The 20317-nt window shown below is 41.0% G+C and overlaps 1 protein-coding gene across 7 annotated transcripts in view; it reads right to left on the bottom strand.

The window, feature by feature from the left end:
- The window catches only part of CSNK1A1 (casein kinase 1 alpha 1), a 30928-nt gene extending 10611 nt beyond the window's left edge, over positions 1-20317 (bottom strand). For 4 of the 7 annotated variants that reach the window (XM_015876162.3, XM_015876163.3, XM_085518871.1 and 1 more), the window contains exons 1-6: positions 19785-20317; positions 19026-19132; positions 10302-10428; positions 8886-8984; positions 3015-3154; positions 713-791 (exon numbers count right to left, since the gene is read on the bottom strand). In XM_015876162.3, coding sequence (XP_015731648.1) covers positions 713-791; positions 3015-3154; positions 8886-8984; positions 10302-10428; positions 19026-19132; positions 19785-19907 — 675 coding nt within the window. In that variant the 5' untranslated portion in view covers positions 19908-20317. Of the gene's footprint in view, positions 1-712; positions 792-3014; positions 3155-6419; positions 6504-8885; positions 8985-10301; positions 10429-19025; positions 19133-19784 lie in introns of all 7 variants that reach the window. The other 3 variants (XM_015876159.3, XM_015876161.3, XM_085518870.1) reach the window with 1 other exon arrangement.

The raw sequence follows: 20317 nt of genomic DNA, 5'->3' as shown, positions 1-20317 counted from the left end.
GACCAGCACATCTATTTGGTAAAGTTACATTAATTCTCACTCAGTACCCCATTCAAATTCTGCCTGCTTCAGTACGCAGTCATTAGTGCAGCTGAAGAATTCCTGTGTTTCACAAGATACTTGCCTTTAGAAAGCTAACATCTGCAGCTGCAACACTACTTGAGTTACACAACTCTCGTATTGAGGAAAAAAATGATTAAAGCATGGATACAAGTCATTGAAGTGCATGTAACAGAAACAAGAAATATGTGCCATGCTTGCACCTGGCCACTACCACACATAATAATATCTGAAACAAGTAGGTTTCAGCTGACAATAATTTTGTTGTGCCATAAACTAGACTGAAGATATCAAAACTTAACCATGTTCTCCACAGCAATTAAGAAAGCCACTAAAAATGATATTTTCTACTTCCCAAACAGGGCCTCAGCCTTGGACAGGACAATAATGATTTATAAAGCTGACATAAGCTATTGTTTAGCATAATTGTTAGGAGAGTCAAACAATACACACGTTGCCTGCTGCACAAGAAGTAGGCAGAACCTTTTCCTTCTATATTCTATAAATACCATGCCTTAAGAAAAGCTACTTTGCTGAACCGGAACTGAACATTATATACAGCAACCTGACCAGAACAGGAGGCAAAACCATGGGTCCCAAAGAGGCAACAGAAAAGTGCACAAGGCTTGAGAGGGAAAGCAACGTTACCTACCTTTAATCCTTGCCAAGGCAGACTGGTTCTGTTGAAGTACATCAATACGTAGCCTAGAGACTCCATGTCATCTCGGCGACTGTTGAAAGGGAAAGAATACCCTGAATTACACATTTCAGCATTTTAACTTTATTCCAAGCAGTGAAATCGTTGCAAAACTAAAAACTAAAATGAAGGAGCTACCAGCGCACCGGTCTGTGTCCAATAACAAACACCCCTGCCCAAAGAGCCATGTATTTACAAAGGGCATAACTCCTTTTTCTCATTTTTGTTTAAACAAACCAACATGATCATCTCCTTAACAGCAGAACAAGTGACATTCAGAAAGGTGCAGACATCAGAGAGGTGCTTCCTTGCATTCTCCCTACTTCAGTACAGCCAAAGAACTCAAGTTAACCATCCTTAGACTTCACTGAGAACCAGCACACAATTTCATGTAAAAGGCCTCAAATGTTCTCTGTACTGCATATGCTCCAGATCCGTGCTTCAGCCACACGAACACCATCATACTTTGCTACACAGCTTTCATGATCACTAAGCTTAGTACAGTTCAGTGAAGTGGAAAAAGCATTCCATGATTTTTTCCTCTTGGCAAAGCTGCCTCTTCCCAGCTGTAGCAGATTTTTCCTGTGACTACCACTGTGCAGCTGACATCTACCTGAAGAGAAGGAACAACACCAAAAAAACCCCTAACAAAACCCTTATTTTTCTCCTAGTTCCCTTCTAAGCAGAAACTGACAAGTATAGCTGCTGCAAGAAAAGCATTTATATGATAGCAGGAAAGACTACACACCTCCTATCGTCACAAGGGAGTAAAAGGCTTAGAGAGTGGGAGTGCTAACAAGATTATACATATGGATGAGGGTAGAAGAGCTTCCTTGAAGTGAGAAAAATTCACAAGAACCCAGACAGCTCTACCTCCAAGTCATGGTACCAGAGGAAAGAAGCAATAGGTGGTGAAGCTTCGTTTTAGGGCCAAGCCAATATAACCATCAGTTATACCCAGAGCAGCTATACCTGTGCTTGTATCTCTTTGACCCCTTGGGGAATTACTAAAGGGAGTTACTGCAGAAGAGAATCAGCTTGTCTCCCTAATCCACTGCACTACAAAGGGCACTAGCTGTGGTCAGGGTTGAAGGCTGAAAGACTGATTCCCTCCTCTCAACAGGAAGGAGCAGTCAAGTCATCTCAGCTGTAACATGAAACCACAGCCAAGGTCAGAGGGATGAGAACTGATACTAAGACCACAACCCTGCCTGTGAAACTCCAGTTCTATTAGATTTGTGTATTTTAATCATCAGCAGAACCCAGCAAACTGGTATGAGGTCATGACATAGGACTACATTTTCTGAGGAAGCAGTGGCAGATTCATGACCAGCTGGGAGATTAATGGCTTCTTTCTCTCACCTAGTTCATTCCTTAATGTTTAATTTCATGATTTTTTAAGTGGGAAACATTTATGAAATCTTCAGTGGCAATATTACATTTGGATGTACTATGATAAAAATTATTTTCAGGATTTGGAAAACAGGATGATACTCTCCATTACTGTAACAAGAAACAGAACACTGCAAACAGCTCCTTAGGAACAGTTGTTGCTACATATAGGAAAACATGTTCTGTAACTATAGCACTAACAGTTGGAGCACTCTGCCATATGCTTCAGACCTGGTTCCTCCTGATTACAGTAATGTGTTATCTGTTTGCTTCACTGTTAGATTGATAGAGGCAATTTAATAAACTGGCATGGACCAAACTGCATTTCTAATTATAGTAGAATTTCCAATACCAGCAGAGAATGGTACAAGACCTCCAAACAAATGCAACAGCAGGAAGGTTTTGCAGTTCTCTCCCTTCACTGTGAAGGCCAGCATGACTTCCCTTATGAGAATAGCCAAAGTTCTGCAAAATCTATTTAATTCAGAAATAACGCCTGTCATTTACACTACCTGACCCACACGTCATGTAAGCTTAAACAGGGATCTGACAATCAAATACTCTTAATGAGCACTAATGAAAGCAGAGATGAAATATGGAATTTTTAAGGTAACATCTTGATTAAATTCAAGATCATAGGCACCAACATAAATGAAACTTCTGAGTAAGAATCCTCAGCATCACAGAGTAAAGCCACGGTATTGCACTGTCACATAACACTTAGGCACACAAGTGTACAAGGAGTAAAGATGAAAAAAAAAAAAACCCTTGCAAAGGGATATACACACTTATCCATGCAAAATTAGTTTAGAAATGTCAGAAGCTTACAAATAACATCACCTTACTGCAATCTCTTTGAACTCACCTCTGCTCAATGCCAAGATGTGCGTTGATACTGGCATATCGAGCCGTGCCAGTGAGATTTTTGTCTTCTCTGTACGGTATGTGTTGCCTTGTCCTGTTGTCCCGGTACTTTTTGGCCAAACCAAAGTCAATAAGGAATAACTTAGAAAAGAAAAATGAAAACACGTTATACTCATACACAAAGAATCCCCAACCAGTTTCACTAGGCACTAGCTACACTTGAGGACATCCACACAACATAACAGCCTACAGTTACGAGGAAGCAAAGTAACAGTGCAGTCACAACTAGCTTTAACTACGAGTTCAAAAACTTAACAGTGAATTAGTTTAAGCCTTTTTTCAATTCAGTGGAATAGATTAGACTGTGCTATTCAGCAGCTCTAGTTTAGTTCTACGTTTACTTTGTTACTATTATAGTTGGTGTCACATTAACTCAACAACTGCAGTGCACAATGTAGAAGAACTAACTGTGCATCAGTGTATGTCAGGAAAACCCAGTCTCACTAAAGCATTTTAAACGTACAGAGAGTTAATGGCAGCTCAGCAGCTTAATGCAAATGATGCACATCCTGTATTCTTTTCCATGTGCTGTAAAGAACACTGGCCATTTTGCAGAACACTTGGCCAAAACCTTCAGCAGTAAACAGACATCTTGCTTTCAACAACACGCCCTTTGCAAGACTACTAGAAGACACGAAGCAGCAGCAGCATGAAACTCTTGCTGATGAAATTAATACAGCCAGGAAGCTAGAGCCTAGTGCATGGAATCCAATTTAGATTTCTAATAATCGAGCTTGCTCAATGACTTGGTATTTAGCAACAAGTGAGTGCGTTCTAATTAGTGTGCTAACAGCCAGCCTAACCACGTGTTAATACAGACAGCACCTCTGTGCGACAAGATTTCAGGAGCAGGCAAATAAAAAGCTGAGGCAGAAATACATCAGGAACGTTTTAAACTCTAGCAGTTGGTCTTCAAGCTACTCATCATCTGGCTGAGCAGATTTCAATGCAGGATTAATGATAGGGGATCAGGGACTACAACCCTTATAAATGAGTGAATGCTGAAGAGGTAAGTGGGAAGGAAAATGATGGAGAGATACAGATTGAGAAGTTCTCGGTAAAATCCTGTTTGGCATCACCTTAAAGATGAACAACAGAAGATACCACTTTCAATGCAAACAAGAACAGGAATTCCTGTGCAGCTGTATCTGCATTCAAGAATGAAACAGGTCACTGTCGTAAAATGGCAGTGGAATGACTTAAACATTCAACATGGAAGATTGCAAGGCAACAAGAAGAGTTTCTGAATGGCACCTTTTAAAATACCGGCTGAAGATCTTTCTAACTGTAGCAGTCTAGAAAAAGAAAAAGCTAAAAGCCTCTTTAAATGGCTGATGTTAAAGCTGAAGTTGTACCATGACTTACATACAATGTTCCTCTTCATCTGCTTTTTACAAACAGTTCTATGGAAACTCGCCCTGAAGGCCCAGAATGCTCTGAGCAAGAGAAGTTCAAACAAACTTTATAAATGAACTCCATAGGTCAGACAACAGCTTGGGAAAAGTGAGGGTCTTTTTTTTGTTGCACCCAGTGCAGCTACCACCAGACAGCTGTAGTGGTAGTTATTTGCTAAGTAAGCATGAAGATGTTTGCAAGCTACAAGGAAATGAGCAATACGGATGCTCCCAAGCAAACAGCATAAAGCTTGTATGTGATTACTACAGTGAAAGGCAAAGCTTGATCTCAGAGGCTATCTTGCATTTTCTGATGAAAGGCCTGATTTTGCAACAGTCTCTGATGCACAGTTTGTAGCAGCTACTTTGCAAGGCCTTTGCCAATTAGCTGAAGTAAAACACTTTGCCTAGAGAAGGAAGGAAACTGAACACTACACCCACAGAATCTTTTCAGTACAAGTTTAATTACACGCAAAGTGATTCAAAGCTTTTACTTTCTTTCTGGAATCCCGGGGTTCTAGCCATTAATTACTGCCACAAAGGGACAAAGTCACAGTTTGTGAATCAATATAGGCAATATCGAAAGCACACCTCTAACATGCCAAGAGCTGGTGTTGCATTCTTTGTTCAGCAGACTTAAGATTACTTCCCTGAAGGGCCAGAGAAGTAAACTAAGTGATGTTGTCCCTTGAACAGCTGCTACAAGCTCTGAATATTAGACCTGAACAAGGTGATTACACATTCTCATAAGCATTATGGGTAGCCCTCTTTAAAGACATGTATGTATAAAGTAGAATCAGTTTTGTAATGCAGTTCTGCTTTACACATTAGTGGAGCTATTAGATATTGTTTGGCAACACTGGCCTCTCTGGGGAAGATTTTTCTATTCCCTGGCTCAGGCTCACACTGTATTCCCCATTCTAGATGGGCTGAAGGCAAAGGAGTTAAGTCAATCTCAAAACAAGGGACACTTGTTAGATATAGCCTTATTTGGATGAATATAGAATACACCAATGCCAGCCAGCAAAGAAGTTTTCCCATAGATAACCTCATGCCACCTTAGCTCAGCTTACAGCATGATCAGTAGGGAACTAGAAAAGTAGGGCAAGATTTCTGCCAAGAGCAATGACAAAAGTAGATCAAAGTCTCTGCTTCAACTGATAAGTGAGTTTCAGAAGCAGACAACTGAAGTCTATGCCTGCATACAGCAGCGAGCTGGCTGGGATTTAATTCTTGAAGACTTATTGTGGAAAACTATGGGCTGAGTTATTCGGCCAAACTCCTCAGCTATGAAACACTCAGCAATTTCCAGCTGTTCTGCTAGGAAGAGGCATATGTCTTGATGTGCTTCCAATTCATCTTCTCCTTAAGAGTCAAGAGTACTACATTTAGCACTAGACGCTTCTTCAAGGCATCAGAGTAATTTAATTTTATAAGCACAATAGATGAAAATATGAGAGTCCTTATCACACAGTTTGGAAAGATTTTGAAGAAAAATGGTATGGGAAAAAGTCTGGTTGAACAGCAGAACTTGTTCACGTGGGTGAAGATGCTACAGGAACCCTATGGGAAGGCAAGCAGACACCTACACAGAAGCCCTGCTATTTCACTGGGGTGGCATGCTGTTCTTTCACACATCCAAGACCTCGCCTTTCAGTTCTAAAGGACAGAAATGAAATCTGCTTCTGCATCTGAAACCAAGCACATACATTTAGCCCTTTATAAAACCAAGTTTAGAAATAATTCCACGATTTAAACAAGCGCCACAGGGAAACATCTTAGTAATGTTACATGTTTGCCAAGTATGTCTGAATAATGCCAACATAAGAGGTGCTTTTGCGAGATCTACATTCTCCAGATTAAAAAAAATAAAGAAAACAAAACGAAAACAAAACAAAAAAAATAAAGCACATGAATTTGGGGTTGAGGTTGGAATAGGAGACAGTTCAGACCTGGTTTAATCCTGAGAAAGATGGGTCCTGAGAAGTACTAACAGTCATGCTTCTTTTCCTCTTCCCCACTGGAGATTCTAAACACTGAACAAACAATAGAGGGTGGCAGTGCATCAAACAGTATTGCTTACATTGCAACAATGGCCGGCGCAGACAGGCAACACCGAGGCGTTTGAGAAAGAACAGGGTAGCCAAATGCCATCCTTCTTCCACCAAGCACTGTAGCTTTCCAATAGCTCTGTTGGTTTGTTTTTTGATTTGAATTTATGTTTTTGTATGGAGAAAATTTAAAAGATATGGCAGGGTAAATTTCAACTGCGAGCCGCTCCAAAATGGCACTGCCTTGGCCAGGGATAACAATGGTGACATTTGGCTCTATTAAAAAAGGAAATTGAAGTTTTGCTTACAAAATTACATCCTTTGGTTCCACAAACTGCCCTTCCCCCAAAAGACATTTAGAAAAAGTAAATCTTCAGTAAGGAAGAGGTAGAAGGCATTTAGTCACCTTAAAGTTTACTTTCATAAGCATGCAGGGCTTATTTCTAGCAGAGCTGAAAATTCACCTTTTAAGGTGGGAGCAAAATTTCTCCCAATCACCAAATTCGAATTTGAATGTATTTGTTTTTAATATAACTGACAGGAAGCTACTGGAACAAGATTACCATGCTATTCTTGTATTGGTGGCTCATCTTAATTTAGGTATGTACAGTCAGCTTTAAAAAACCCTGAACTGTCCTTTACTACAAAAAGGAGCGAATGCTGTGTGCTGGCAATTGGTCCCTAGATACAACACCTAAGTGCTAAACTTAACCAACTCGTTTTGCTCATGTCAACCTGTCAATTCGAGTTTCTCTCCAGTACCTCTCTGATTCCTAACACCCTGCATCGCTAACAAGGCCCATACTCACAGCTCACAGGAAGTATTTACCACCATAAGCTGCACGGCTCTCTAAGTACTGTACTAACGGGAAAAGAAGAAAAATAATGGTTTACTGGCAATTTTTTTCCCAGCTGATAGAAATCTAATGTGTTCTTCCACTAAAGTAAGCACAGCAGTATCTTCTAGGCCATTAATCCAATGAAGATGAAACAAAGCACAGCAATGCTAACCTAGCGTAACTGCAAAAGTACAGATAAATGGCCCAAAAAGAACAACTGGAAATCAGAAACTAAAACTAGGAAAAAAAAAAAAAAGCTATTTTTATTTTGTGAGAAAATTAAGGAGCCTAACTGCTTGACACAGCAGAGGAAAACAGAGCTCTACAGAGTGAAAGTATGAAACTTGGGAATGAGCAAAGTTTAATAGCAAAAGGATTACATAAAGACTGCCTTTCAATTAGGCTTACAAGCTTTTCCAACAACGGTTGCATCTAAACATTCAGTGCGTTGCACCTCTTCAGACAAGAGCTGTTACCTGGTGTTAATACATTTCCCCCTTCTAGTGTTCATGGCTCTGAAGTTGGCATTCATACAGGCAAACAAAGGTAAACATTTTAAACACTAGTGGTGCCTAAGGAGATTAGACATTCTCTAACGGCATATATAGAAAATAAGTGGGAATCTTGCTTCCAATAAACAGCTTGATCGTGTACATTTGTCCTGAAGTTAATTTCTATTAAATAGCATGCTTAATGCATTGCCAATGCTGCCTGTCTGCCCGAGCTTAACATACAAATTGCCGGATTAAGCATATTTCACTTAAGACTAAAAAGAAAATAAAGCCTCGTGTAGAAGAAAACTTTTTTCCCCCCCGCATCTGCAAACATGCACTTCTGAGTCTCTTCAACCATCCAAACAGTGCAACAATTTCAGCCCACCTCCCATCCCCACCCCTCTTTTCTTCACAAACTAAACGAAGAGCAGTTTTTTTGTTGTACAATACATTCAGGTAGTCTACAATTCAAGTTTTTCATTCACATATTAGCAGAAATTCATTTATTTATAGAGACGATTGATCTACACGTTGACTACTAGAGTCATATCCACAGTTCTGATGGCTGAAGAGTCCTCTTTACCAGTCTGTCACTGCAAGTCTTACTGCCCTGATGACTGGTAGGTCAGGAGCTCCCACGTTGGCACAAACACTTTCCATCCCAGGAAGTCATCCCAAAAGTCAAAGATTTGACTTCATTATTAAGAAAAAATTGCTATTACAGCAGTCATCTCAACAATGAAACCCCATTATCGATAAAAACAGCAAAATATTCTCTACAGTTAGTTTATGATCTTGTTGCAAGACTTGAAGTCACCTTGCAATCAAGTCCATCTCACAGTGTGGGTCAGAGACCCACAGGTATATGCTGCTGCATTTAGCAGAGGAAACTGACAAAGTCAAGTTCTCACATTAAAGATTTGTGGTTTAGCATCTAGAACATCAGCTTCAGCAATGAGTAAAAAGGCTGTGCAGCTCGAATTAAGTAACATAGCCATTCTATTTCAATCTTTTAAATACAGCATTAGACTAACCTTATTACAGTGACGCCCAATACCCATTAGGAAGTTATCTGGTTTAATGTCTCTGTGTATAAAGTTCTTTGTGTGCACATATTCAATTCTACTGATCATCTGTAAAACAGAAAACATCAACAACAAAAAAAGATGAGATCCATTGAGAGCATCACAATTCACTTAAGCCTGAAATTAAGCACGACTTCTTAGTGCTACCTTCTTGTGCAATTTAAGTTTATAATTTGCTCAATGAAAACCAAGTCTTTTTCATATGCTTTTTAAAGAAATTCCTTTTACATGTTAAAATTCCATACTGGCTGTGATTAAATACCTGACATTGCTTCCCAGACATTCAAGTTCATCACGTAACTGCAGCGTCCAATTAAAGAGTAATTTATTTTTGCAGTAGAAACAAAGCTTTTCAATACCTACCACAAGACAATATTAAAGCTCGTCCCTTTGTGCAATGCCCACCTCAGTCATTCATTCCATTATTCACTTATCTCCAAGTACTGCTTTCCCAGCTACTTTCATAGAGCAAGTAACAACTTGATTGTGGCCCATCGTATTCTGCCTAGACTACTACAATCCAAGAATGACAGCGAGCAATGAAGATGCAGAGAAATTCTGGCACATCTTAGCATCATATATGGTTGTGCTATTTTCCATGTGTGAGATCACAGCATGAGTTTATGTGGAACAGCTTTTCAGCTGCACTTTACATAGACTTTAGTGAGCTGAATGATGTTACAAAATCATATCCTTGACAGCTGTTCTACTTTATTATGTCCTAAAACCCAGTTCTGTTCGCTGACCTCATACATCTCCCTTCTCTTCCCAGATGACAAAAGGTTAGTACTCACCATACAAAGGAATACTGCATATTAACTGCAAAGGTACCTCAGAAACACTGTAACACCCTGACTCTAGCTAAGCGAGCATTGTAAATGCTTTCTAGAGCAAGCATACCAGCCATTTAAAGCAGCAGAAATAGGGGACAGCTGATCTAGTCTCTAGACAAGCACCCTGAGCTTCCCTGGCCATTTGCCTGGGATTCTACAAGCCCTGGCTAAGTGACAACTTGGTACTAACACTGATTATGTAATATTAGATTAAATTTAAATTTACTCATGAACCCCTTACTGCTTTCCAAACAGCTGAGGACAGTACAACCAAGCTATTTACTAAACAGCAAGTGTCTATTTTAAAAGCTGTACTCTCAGAACCAACTTGAAGAAACATCAATTGTTAGAAAAAGACTAAATAGACAGGCACTCCTGAGGCCTTAGTTAACAGACCTTGGAGGCCTTGAGTAGTACAGCATTCCAACTAATGCAGAAGGCTGTTTAACACATTTAACCTACTTAAAAAGAACCATGATACACAAAATAATTCATGTTTTTTTGACATCCTCACAGCAATGCTTGTACATACCTGGTCTGCTAGCATAAGTACTGTTTTCATCGTAAACCTGCGAGAACAGAAGTTGAAGAGGTCTTCAAGGCTGGGACCGAGAAGATCCATAACTAGAACATTGTAATCCTTTTCTTGACCATACCACCTGCAAGAAAGAAATGTGTTCAGCATTAGCAAGAATCATACAAGTCTCAGCCTTACGCTTTAATTCCCTGCATTATTTAATTTCATGGAAGCACTGTTAATTGCTTTAGGCTTTGTTTCACGTAAGGCATCCCTGCAATGCAAAAGAATTCATGCAGTTAACTCATACTACCTCCTCATTTATTCACTCAAGTGTAGCAAATATCAATCAAGTACTAATGTACTACTAAGTAAATGACAAGAACTCTTTACGAGGTTTTCAATATCATACAGGGAAAGAAAGTTAAGTGTCACAGAGGCAGAAATAGTTGTTGCAATATATACACGTCCAATCACAGCCAATAAGATCAACCCTTAAGTTCCTCATCATGCATCAACTGGGGGCAAAAAAATAAATGTTTATTTCAGGCATTACTCAACACGATTACACCTTGTTTCCTATCAAAGTCACCTTTGCAAACTGCTGAGTAGTAATGACAAGGGCCTATAAGCAACTCTACAGGTCACAGTTCAGAATGAAATACTGCAGTCAACCAAAGCAATGAAAACTGGATTGGATGATCGGCCTAGATATTCTGCCATGAAATTTAGCATTGCTGTGAAAGTCTAAGCAATAAAATGAATCCAAACACTCTAAGGCCTGCCATTCTAAAGAGTAAGTCCAGATTCAGATGAACCATGTTTTTCTTTAAGTAGAAACTTCATTTCAGGTGCTGATCATAATTGTTCATTACAGTCCAAGGGAAAACAGCCTTACAGCAGCTATCAACTGAACTAAGAAAATTTAGTTACAAGCATCACAAAAGAGGAAAAGCTAAGCAGATGAAAGGAAACCCTACCCTGGGAAAATCAATTGATTTGGTTCCTCTGTAGGGATCTCTGTTTAGCACACGCAATAACTCAGGTTGATTGCACAACCTCCACTTGGCCTACTTCTGCATAGGCACAAGAACTTCATTTTTAATCCCCTGATCACTGAATGTTTCTGAAAAGCAGAATCAACTTTGCAAGACAAAGACAACAGGACTCCCAAACATCCAGTTTTTGTGCTTACAGGCCTGTACTGCATGAGGAATTACAGCACCCCATTTATTCATTTCACTGACAACAACTGAAACTTCTAGTAGAATCCTAGAGTCACCCATGCTTTATTTACTTTGCTAACACTCAGTTTTCATTTCCCTTGGATCATTTCCATGGAAAATGAGATTAAGAAGTAAAGCTACATCAGGTCCATTCACAGCATGTCTACTAGCTGCTACTGCTGGCAGTGCAAGAAAAAAACATAATATGTGTTGGCCCCTCTTAGGAATCCTTGGAAATTATGATGCTCAAGAGCCTGGCAAATACCCGCTGATCCCACAGTACATGTAAGATGACATCCAGCCACACCTTCTGGACATGTGCTTTGCCACACAAGTCTTAATGCAAACATATATATATACACACACATATATATACTTATGCAAACATATATATATAGCATATAGCAAAATACAGTTTATCAGCTTTCCCAAACATCAGTACAAGACCTTACTGGAAGGCTTCACTAATTATTAGCAGGACAATATAATTACTGTAAGAGTTAGGAGCTATCTTTGAACACACCACGTAGCACGGTAACCCCTGACACAGCCATTAAGATACACAGTCCATACTTGAAGCTGTGGGATGTGCCTAAGCTTGTGTGCATAAAAATGCTTCGTCACTCTCATATGCCTCATTTGTCCAAGGCTACTGATCAGTTGGAGCACAGCTGATAAAAGCAAAGCAAAAAACCAAAACTTCTGAAGCTTCCATGGTTAGAACATTATCAAATTCAAACAGTGACCTTCATTTGACTTGAGCAGCTCATCTCATATGGAAGACCAAGACTCACCACGTCAACAAGTTTCCAAATCATGTGGCTTAGCAGCCTGCTACACAGCTCCCATATGCTCACATGCAAAACTTCTTGTAACATCCTGAACAGTCTGCAGCTCCATGCTAAACAACCAAGTCACATGATACGGTAGTTTAAAAGTATTTTGTTTCCAAATCCCACCCAGTGAAGTGAGCACGAAGCCAGATCATATGACAAGTGAGCGCTTACTCAAATGTTCTTTCATTCCCTTAACTAACCTTGAGACAAGCGAGCGAAGTACTGATGCACATCTGGCACTTAGAAGCAAAGATTGTAGGTCAGCTTGACCCAAACTTAAATCCTCTGTTTCCAGAGCTGCATCTTTAAAAATCATTTCATCTCTATTTCAGCAACCATATGGTTCCTAAATAATACCAATGGTAAAAGAAGCCTTTCAGAAAACATTTTAAGAAAACTTTAATAAAATATTTAGTTCTAACTATATTCACATTTTGTTTCTTTCATCCAAAAAACCCAGAAACAGGCCGAGGAACTAGAGGCTCAGTTGCAGCCTCCTATGCCACATCCACACCCTCACTATGTAACCTTGTTGTTGTAACTACAACCAAAGCTGTGCAAGCTGGTCGAGTGATAAACAAAAGCATTCAGGAAATTCATATTTAAATAGTATCAAATGTAAACAGCAATGAATGAAAGGACTCACTGACTGGACCAGCTGTTGGTCACCAGCAAAGAAAACCCAAACCCCAGGTGCTCTGAAACTACCAAGGCAGTGAAGGCATGAGCATAATGCAGCATCATTTTGTATACAGGTGTCACGGGTTAAAAAGTGGATTCAAGCAAAAATATAATATTGATGAAAAGGGATCCACAAACAATTGTATTCTCATTCAACAAAAAAGGTCAATTTGCACTCCAATGTTCTACTAACTTCTGCTAATTCCATCGCTGTCCTATGTCACCCTACCATTACACTGTCTAGCTCTATACAATTAGCTTCCCAGCGTTTTGGCTTTCAAATGTCAGACGGAAGAGTTCACGTGACACAAAGGGGAGACTGTCAAATGAAAGTGGATTGAGAAACACTACTAGAACAAAAACAAGGCACAGTGAACAAGCAAGCTGGAAAGAACTACTGGGATTACCTGAGATAACCTCATCAATATGTCTGACAAGTCAGTACGCACAGGAGGGCGAATACACAAGTCTGGAAGACTTCACGAGCACAAAGGATTCAACGTCCGAAATAAAACCAAATGACAACGAAGTGATGAATGCCCTGGAACTATTCCACTTCTGCATCACTAAGGCATTTACACGAGTCTCCAAACTGGGCACTGGTAAGATAATGTGACTAAAGGGAAACACAGACCATCCCTATAACTTCTATATGCTTCTACAGGCTTCACTGAAAAAAAAATCAGAAATCCTAACCAGTGCAAACAAGGGTATTCAACTGAAACTGTGAAGGAGTTGGTGTCAATGATTACAGCACTTCATGTGGTAACCCACAAACATCACTGGTCTGATATCCAGGAAAGGAAATAAAATCTGAACAGGGACAGAGAAGGAGTTCAAAATGGATGGGAAGGTGGTGATCCTGGCAATCGTATTCACACAGCTCAGCAAGGCAGTCACCAAGTTACACAACTTCTCCTTGTAGATACAGGATGACTAAGAGGGAGGCAGCCATTAAAGAAATCAAGGAAGTAGTAAATGGGCACTGACTGCCTACAGGTACATGCACTCATCTTCAGGCTCTTTCCAACCACAGAGCCATGGGTGCTGGCCTAGGAAGATATGGAAACAACACACATGAGGAAGGCAATCTCCCACTCTCAGATTCACGTCTACATTGTCACATAGTCTCTATTTCCCTGAAGCTGGAAAAGCACTTTAGCTGCAAGCCAGCTTGGAACCAGTAACATAAATGAACCTCACTTAACACGGCATGACTGAAATACTGAAGTGGAATATTTAACAGATGCCATCTAATGTTAGTTGCCATGGTGAGTATGAATTAGGCCACCCAAGTACTAAATAAAGAAATAGCAAAGAACACCCTACGTTATCAAGTTAGGTAGGTTATAAATACGATTTTGTATCACTTTTTTGTACAGTTATGAGAAAAATATGAATACATGAAGTATGCCAATGCAACTCATCTGTTAGGCACAAGGGAAATTTCATCTGCCTGGTCTTACATTGCATATATATAGTTATATGAGTTGCTGCTTTGCTAGATGTTTAATGAAGTAAACCAACAGCTGGTAGGAAGCGAGGAGAACATAAGTCACATTTCTTCCATAGAAGTCAAAAGGCTCAATTGAGATTGAAGGTAAGCCATTAATCTACAGCATGTACTGCAAACATTGTGGAGGAAAACAGAGCCTTTCTGTAGGACTTGTGCTGATCATCTGTGCCAAATGGAGTTAACACTGAGCTGCAAGTGCACACTTCTGCAGCTGTTTCTGCAAAGGAGGAGCTAAGCCAAGAGAAAAATGATAGAAAAAACGAGTTTCTCCCAGCTGATTTGAAGGCACCATGGGCACTGATAAAGACAGAAGTTCAGACTGTTATAAAACATGAAATTTTGGTTAAACACATTCACTCTTAGCAGAAAAAGCTTAGGGATTTATTTCAGTTTCACACTGGGTTATCAGAACAGGAATGTTGTTATTCTTTTCTACAGTGGTTCTGTCCCTCAGTATAAAGGTGCTTGAAAGAAATATATTTACCAATTGTTAAGAACTCAAAATGCTCAAGCAAAAATCCATTGTGAGAACCACCTTAAAATTACTGAACCTGACCATGGTTTTCCACTGCATGTACTATTTAGTGAAGATGAATACGTGCAGGAGCTTATTATCAGATTATGCACCAGCACGGCACTAAGTATCCAGAGAGCTCTGATGGCTGAGACACTTTTACTTTTCTGACAGCAGCTTTATAACATACCACATGATTCAGGACATAATGTAGCAATACATAAGTGACGATATTTATTTCCCAGCTTCAAAATATTTTTCAAGTTCGAAATGTAGGATTTTGTTTGTTCGACTTGCAAAAAGTCAATAGCTTTTGTATTTAAACTTACCACTGACTAAACTCAAATATTCCCCTGATAAGCCTTGGATGCAATTGAATACTGCACCTCTACTGCTCTGCCCACAGAATATACAAGCATCATCTGTTTTACAGTCAACCCTGCTCTTTGTGTAACACTTTCATTCCCACCAACAGCAGCAGCTCCATCCAGCACAACACTCATTTCTAGTGGAAAGCAGGTAACAAGTTATAACCAAGGTGTTGTCAGGGGAAAAAAGAAAAGCCTTAAGCTTGCTTTTCTTTTAGAAGTACATCTGCACGATATCAAAGGAATCTTCATAAAGGATATGAGCCACAGTTGATAATCACCATAAATGGCAAAAACCAAGAGTGGCAACCACAGATGATTCAAACAATTGCTCTTGTCAAGAGTGCTTTAAGAGATTTACACCATAAACATAACACACAAAGCCTCCAACACCATTTCATGCTCTGAACAAGGACCAAAAATGTAGAAACGAGGGCAGATATTCCGAACTATTGGGATCAGCAGCCAGTTAACAAGAAGATCACAACTAAAAATGCTTTGCTACTAAAAAGAGCTGATGGCTGAGAACAATCAGAATAAACCTACCAGAATATTGCAGACTTTGCATTGTGTCCTAAGGCAGACCAGATCATTAGATGTTAAGCTTGACCCAAAGGCCCGTTGTCTTCATTTTTGACAACACAGCCCAAATTTGTGCATACCAGAGTCTGCAAAGTGTATTCACAGGTTTTGTGACAGTTCAGAATCCTCCCTGCTCTTCCAGAAAGCAGCAGGTAGCAGCAAACTTGAAGACCCCCGTGTGAATTTAAAGTTGTGTAGATATTCAGACAACAGACAAGCTAATCTCAATATTTTGCTATTTCACGTGCAAATGATGTTCTGTTACAGTACAAGTAGCAAGTCCTCGCTACACAGCAAGTGAAAGCTCTCAGTTAATCCTACAGAAGCAGCAGGATAAAAATGCTGTTGAGCCCAGCTTATACAGCACAGAAACTGGAAAAGCTTGGAACCACTTCTCAGTTTTATACCAGAGACTCCATTTCTGTTGTTGCTGCTTAAAGGTGCCACTTCACAGAAAATTTAACTAACTTACTGCATGAATTTCCTCAACCTGATTCATTCTCCTCAGTACGCAGAGCCAGGAACAGCTTATTCCAACTGGACAGCAAACCATTACAAAACAATAGCGGAATGCGTATTATCAATTACACATGCAGAGAGACCTAAGTACAAAGTCATACATTCTCCCAGTTTAGCTGCTGCCAAAAATGCACGTCAGAAAAGCTGGAGTTGTCTGGAACAACATGTGCAGCAATCTGATGTTGCTCCTAGACTTGGTTTAGCACCTCAGTGATGCACCTGATGGCGTAAGACAAGTCCTCTCCTTCAGATTCCAAGGACCATTAATTCTAACTACACAATATTTCAGTGTTTCTCAAGCAAACCGTGAGCTGAGCACCCCCTCTGCTTCCTCTTCTAGAAGATAAACAGAAGTACAAGTTTTTATTTTTTCAAGCGTCACCAGATTTCATATCACAACAAGAAAAGCGCAAAGAACCAGTCAAGCAACATCTAATATGTACGTAAATTTAAAGTAAATTTTAAGTCATTTCTGAAGACCAAAAAGATATTTCCTAAGTTTCTCTGAAAAGCTTTTCTAAAAAAGTCATCCTAAAACTAACAATGCTGGAACCTGAAGGTAGAAATCTTCAAGACCTCCTGACCTTATCAAACAGATCTTATCTCAAGCACAATGGAAGCCATCTGAGCTGCTTTGAGTGCTGCCTCAGTTGTCAGTTCATACCCAGATTCTTCTAATTTGGTTCTACTTTTCAGAGGCCGCATGTCAAACAAAGTTCTTAGTTCCTCTGTGGTGGGGTGGGACTTCAAACAAGAGTCGTAGAGAAGGGTAGGTCAGATAAAAGTATGTCAAATACAAAGGAAAGAAAACTCACACGATCTGCTTTATTTGAAGCAGGAAACAAGTTTCTCAACATGGAAGACAGCTTCCAGCATGTCAGCTTTGAACAAAATGCACTTGTGAGGCATGTAAATCAAATTCAAGAACTTACTTTTAAATAGTAGTTCAGCTTCTGTTGGGAAATTTGAAAAACATGAAACTTAAGTCTCATTATAGCACTAAAGGCTTTTAGAAGAAAGCATAAGCTTAAGAAAGCACGCTTTTCCAGTTCCATGATGAAACACCAGATACTCACATGCTTTGGCCGCTCTCCCAGTTACCCTTGTTTTAGCACAGAACTGTACCATGATGGATTTCCAATATGCAATTTCTATTTTTCAGCTGTGAAACAAATGTATTCGTATACAGAAAAGAGAAACTTGTCTAAAATAAAAAGTAATTCTGGTTACAAACAAGCAACTGTTGTTAACTGTAGCTGTTCTGTTTCATACAGGTAAGTTTGTTCTATTCCTGTAGAAGGCTGCCATAAATGGAGAGGACTGATGGGTGAAACAAGGCCATCTCCTGTGTAACTCCAGCATATAATCAGGTCTACAATCGTGTTTACAGAGCAGGGCAAAAAGCTGGCAACTTCCAGGTTCTGTTAGAATTAATAGACAATCTGAAATACACGAGTATTTCACCCTACAGCTTGTACAGGCCACTAATTTATACACCTGCAACAAAGCGAGTTAAGGGCAAAAAGGCTAAATGGAATCCACAGTTTGATTCATTAGCCCTACTGAAGTTGATCCTGTAGCACAAGACACCAATTCCTTTTATAATACAGAGCAAACAGCAGAAATACTAACTTTAAAAACATTTTAAATACTCTTGGCAAAGTGTTTCTGGAAGGGAAAGAAGTTTCACTTACACTACTCTGATGCAGATTAAGTCGTCAGAACTACACAGAATAACACCTCAATAATCTGAGAAACAACTCCTCCTAGAGTCTGCTGCACCAGAACAGCAGCAAACTTACTTCTAGATCAGGAAATGATTGAAAACTCTTGAAAGTTTCAGACAGAATAAGAAACAAGAAAAACGCCTAACAAGCAACTGGGAGGGATTAATCCTGGCACTTTAACTGTACGGAAATCCCTGTGACGCATCTGTTGCGGGTAACAGAAAGGGGCTGCCATTTCATTCCTGGTCGAGGTTCTCAGCAGTTCTCAAGCCTCGCTGCACATAACTATGAAAGGAAAAGATACATGCCTGAGCACGTCCCTTGTCCCAACAGGAGAAGGGGGAGGGTTAATCACGTCTATCCGCCATTTTCTGAGCGGAGGAGGAAGACATGTTGGAACAAAAAAAAAAAAAAAAAAAAAAACAACAAAAGAAAGCAGCCATTTCCAGTACCAGCTCCAAACTCTCAACCTCATCAACAGCACCGGCTCTCACAGAAACAATCTCATGCTTTATTCTGCTCACTTTAAGAACTCCTCACAGCTCGCTAAGTGCTGAAGATCTCACTTTCAATGCGCAGTATGTAAGCTTAAGAACACGGTCTGGAGCAGGGAGGGGGAGCTACAAGGATACTCAGGTAGTTGTTAAGCTTAGAACGGAGTATTTTACCCAGTTCAACTCTTTCTAGAACTAGTCTCTTATGATCGCGTCCCACCTCACAGGAACGCTAAAGGAAATCCACCATACTTGGCACACGCAACCGAATCTCACCGTATATGTGGAATGCCAACTCCTCCTTGCAGAATTTTGTAGAGTTTGCTCTCATACAGCAGCTGGGGATGTCTGGCCTTCTGAGACTCCAACTTCACAGCAACTTCCTGCGGTGAGAGGGAACAAGGGATCAGAGCAGAGCGTCCACCAAGCACTGCCTTGCCACCGAGGTGTAGGGGCACAGAACTTCAGTATTTCCCCCACGCTCGCTCTGAGCTACAATATGTTAAAGCTTTTGGCACTCAACGTCCTGCATTTTGTTGCCTCTTCAAATGAAATCCACAGCGTGACGGTTTGTACGTGAATATCCATCCCCAGGTCACAACATTGAGCTGGAGATGTTAAATCTTCAGATTCACAGAAGAGAGGGAGAACATACGTGGGTGTTTCTTCTCTCCAGCTCAGAGAAGTGAGTGGGAGGAAGAATTAAGGAACAAAAAAAAAAAACAGGAGAAGAAACAGGGGATCTTCTTTGTTTCTACTGCTGCTGAAGAACACGAGATAAAGTGTTCCCCAGCTGGTTAAAGGGACAGAGCTGACTGCCAGGAGCCAGACTTCAGCCACTGACAAGGTGCTCTTCTCTCCCTATCTCTCACAAAGCAAAGCAGCGGGTGGAAACCCGCTGTTCCATCGGGACACAACTGCTGACAGGCCCAGAGCGCCCAGGGATGGCGATCCCGGGAGAGAGAGGCTCAAAGCTTTGGCTTTAGCAGAGCATGGCCGCTCTCCGTGTCCCCTGGAGCTGTGAGCCGTCCTTACCTCCCCGTTGGTGATGTTGATCGCCAAATAGATGTCCCCGAAAGAGCCCGAGCCGATCTTCCGCACCAACTTGTACTTGCCCCCGACGATAAACTCGGCCTTGGAGCCGCTGCTGCTCGCCATGGCGAGAGGCGGCTGCGAGGCTCTCCCGGCACTACGGGGCTCGGGGGAAGGGAGAGGGGAGAAGGGGCTGGACCCGACAGGGGGAGAAGGGCGGGGGAACGAAGGAAGGAAGACAACAAGAACGGCGCTCGGCGCCGCTCAGCGCTCAGCTCGGGCCCTTCGTGCGGCCGCCCCTCTCCGCGGCTCTGCCCGGCTCCCGGCGCCCTCCAGAGAGGTGAGAGGCGGCTGCCGAGCTGCTGTAAAGGGGCTGGAGGGGAGAAGAGGGAAAAAGGGCGAGGCGAGGCCCGCTGGCTCCGCCGGGTCCCGGCCGCCGCCGGTCCCTCACTCTGCCGCCGCCGCCATCTTGTCTCCCAACCGCTGCTCCCGCGGACACAAAATGCCCCCAGCCCGCAGCCAACGCTTCTTCACCG

Source organism: Coturnix japonica, chromosome 18, assembly GCF_054131305.1.
Source record: "Coturnix japonica strain WE chromosome 18, WE-NBRP24, whole genome shotgun sequence".
Taxonomy (NCBI): Eukaryota; Metazoa; Chordata; class Aves; order Galliformes; family Phasianidae; genus Coturnix; species Coturnix japonica.
The sequence above is the reverse complement of the archived record's forward strand: the minus strand, read 5'-3'. Positions and strand labels throughout refer to the sequence as shown.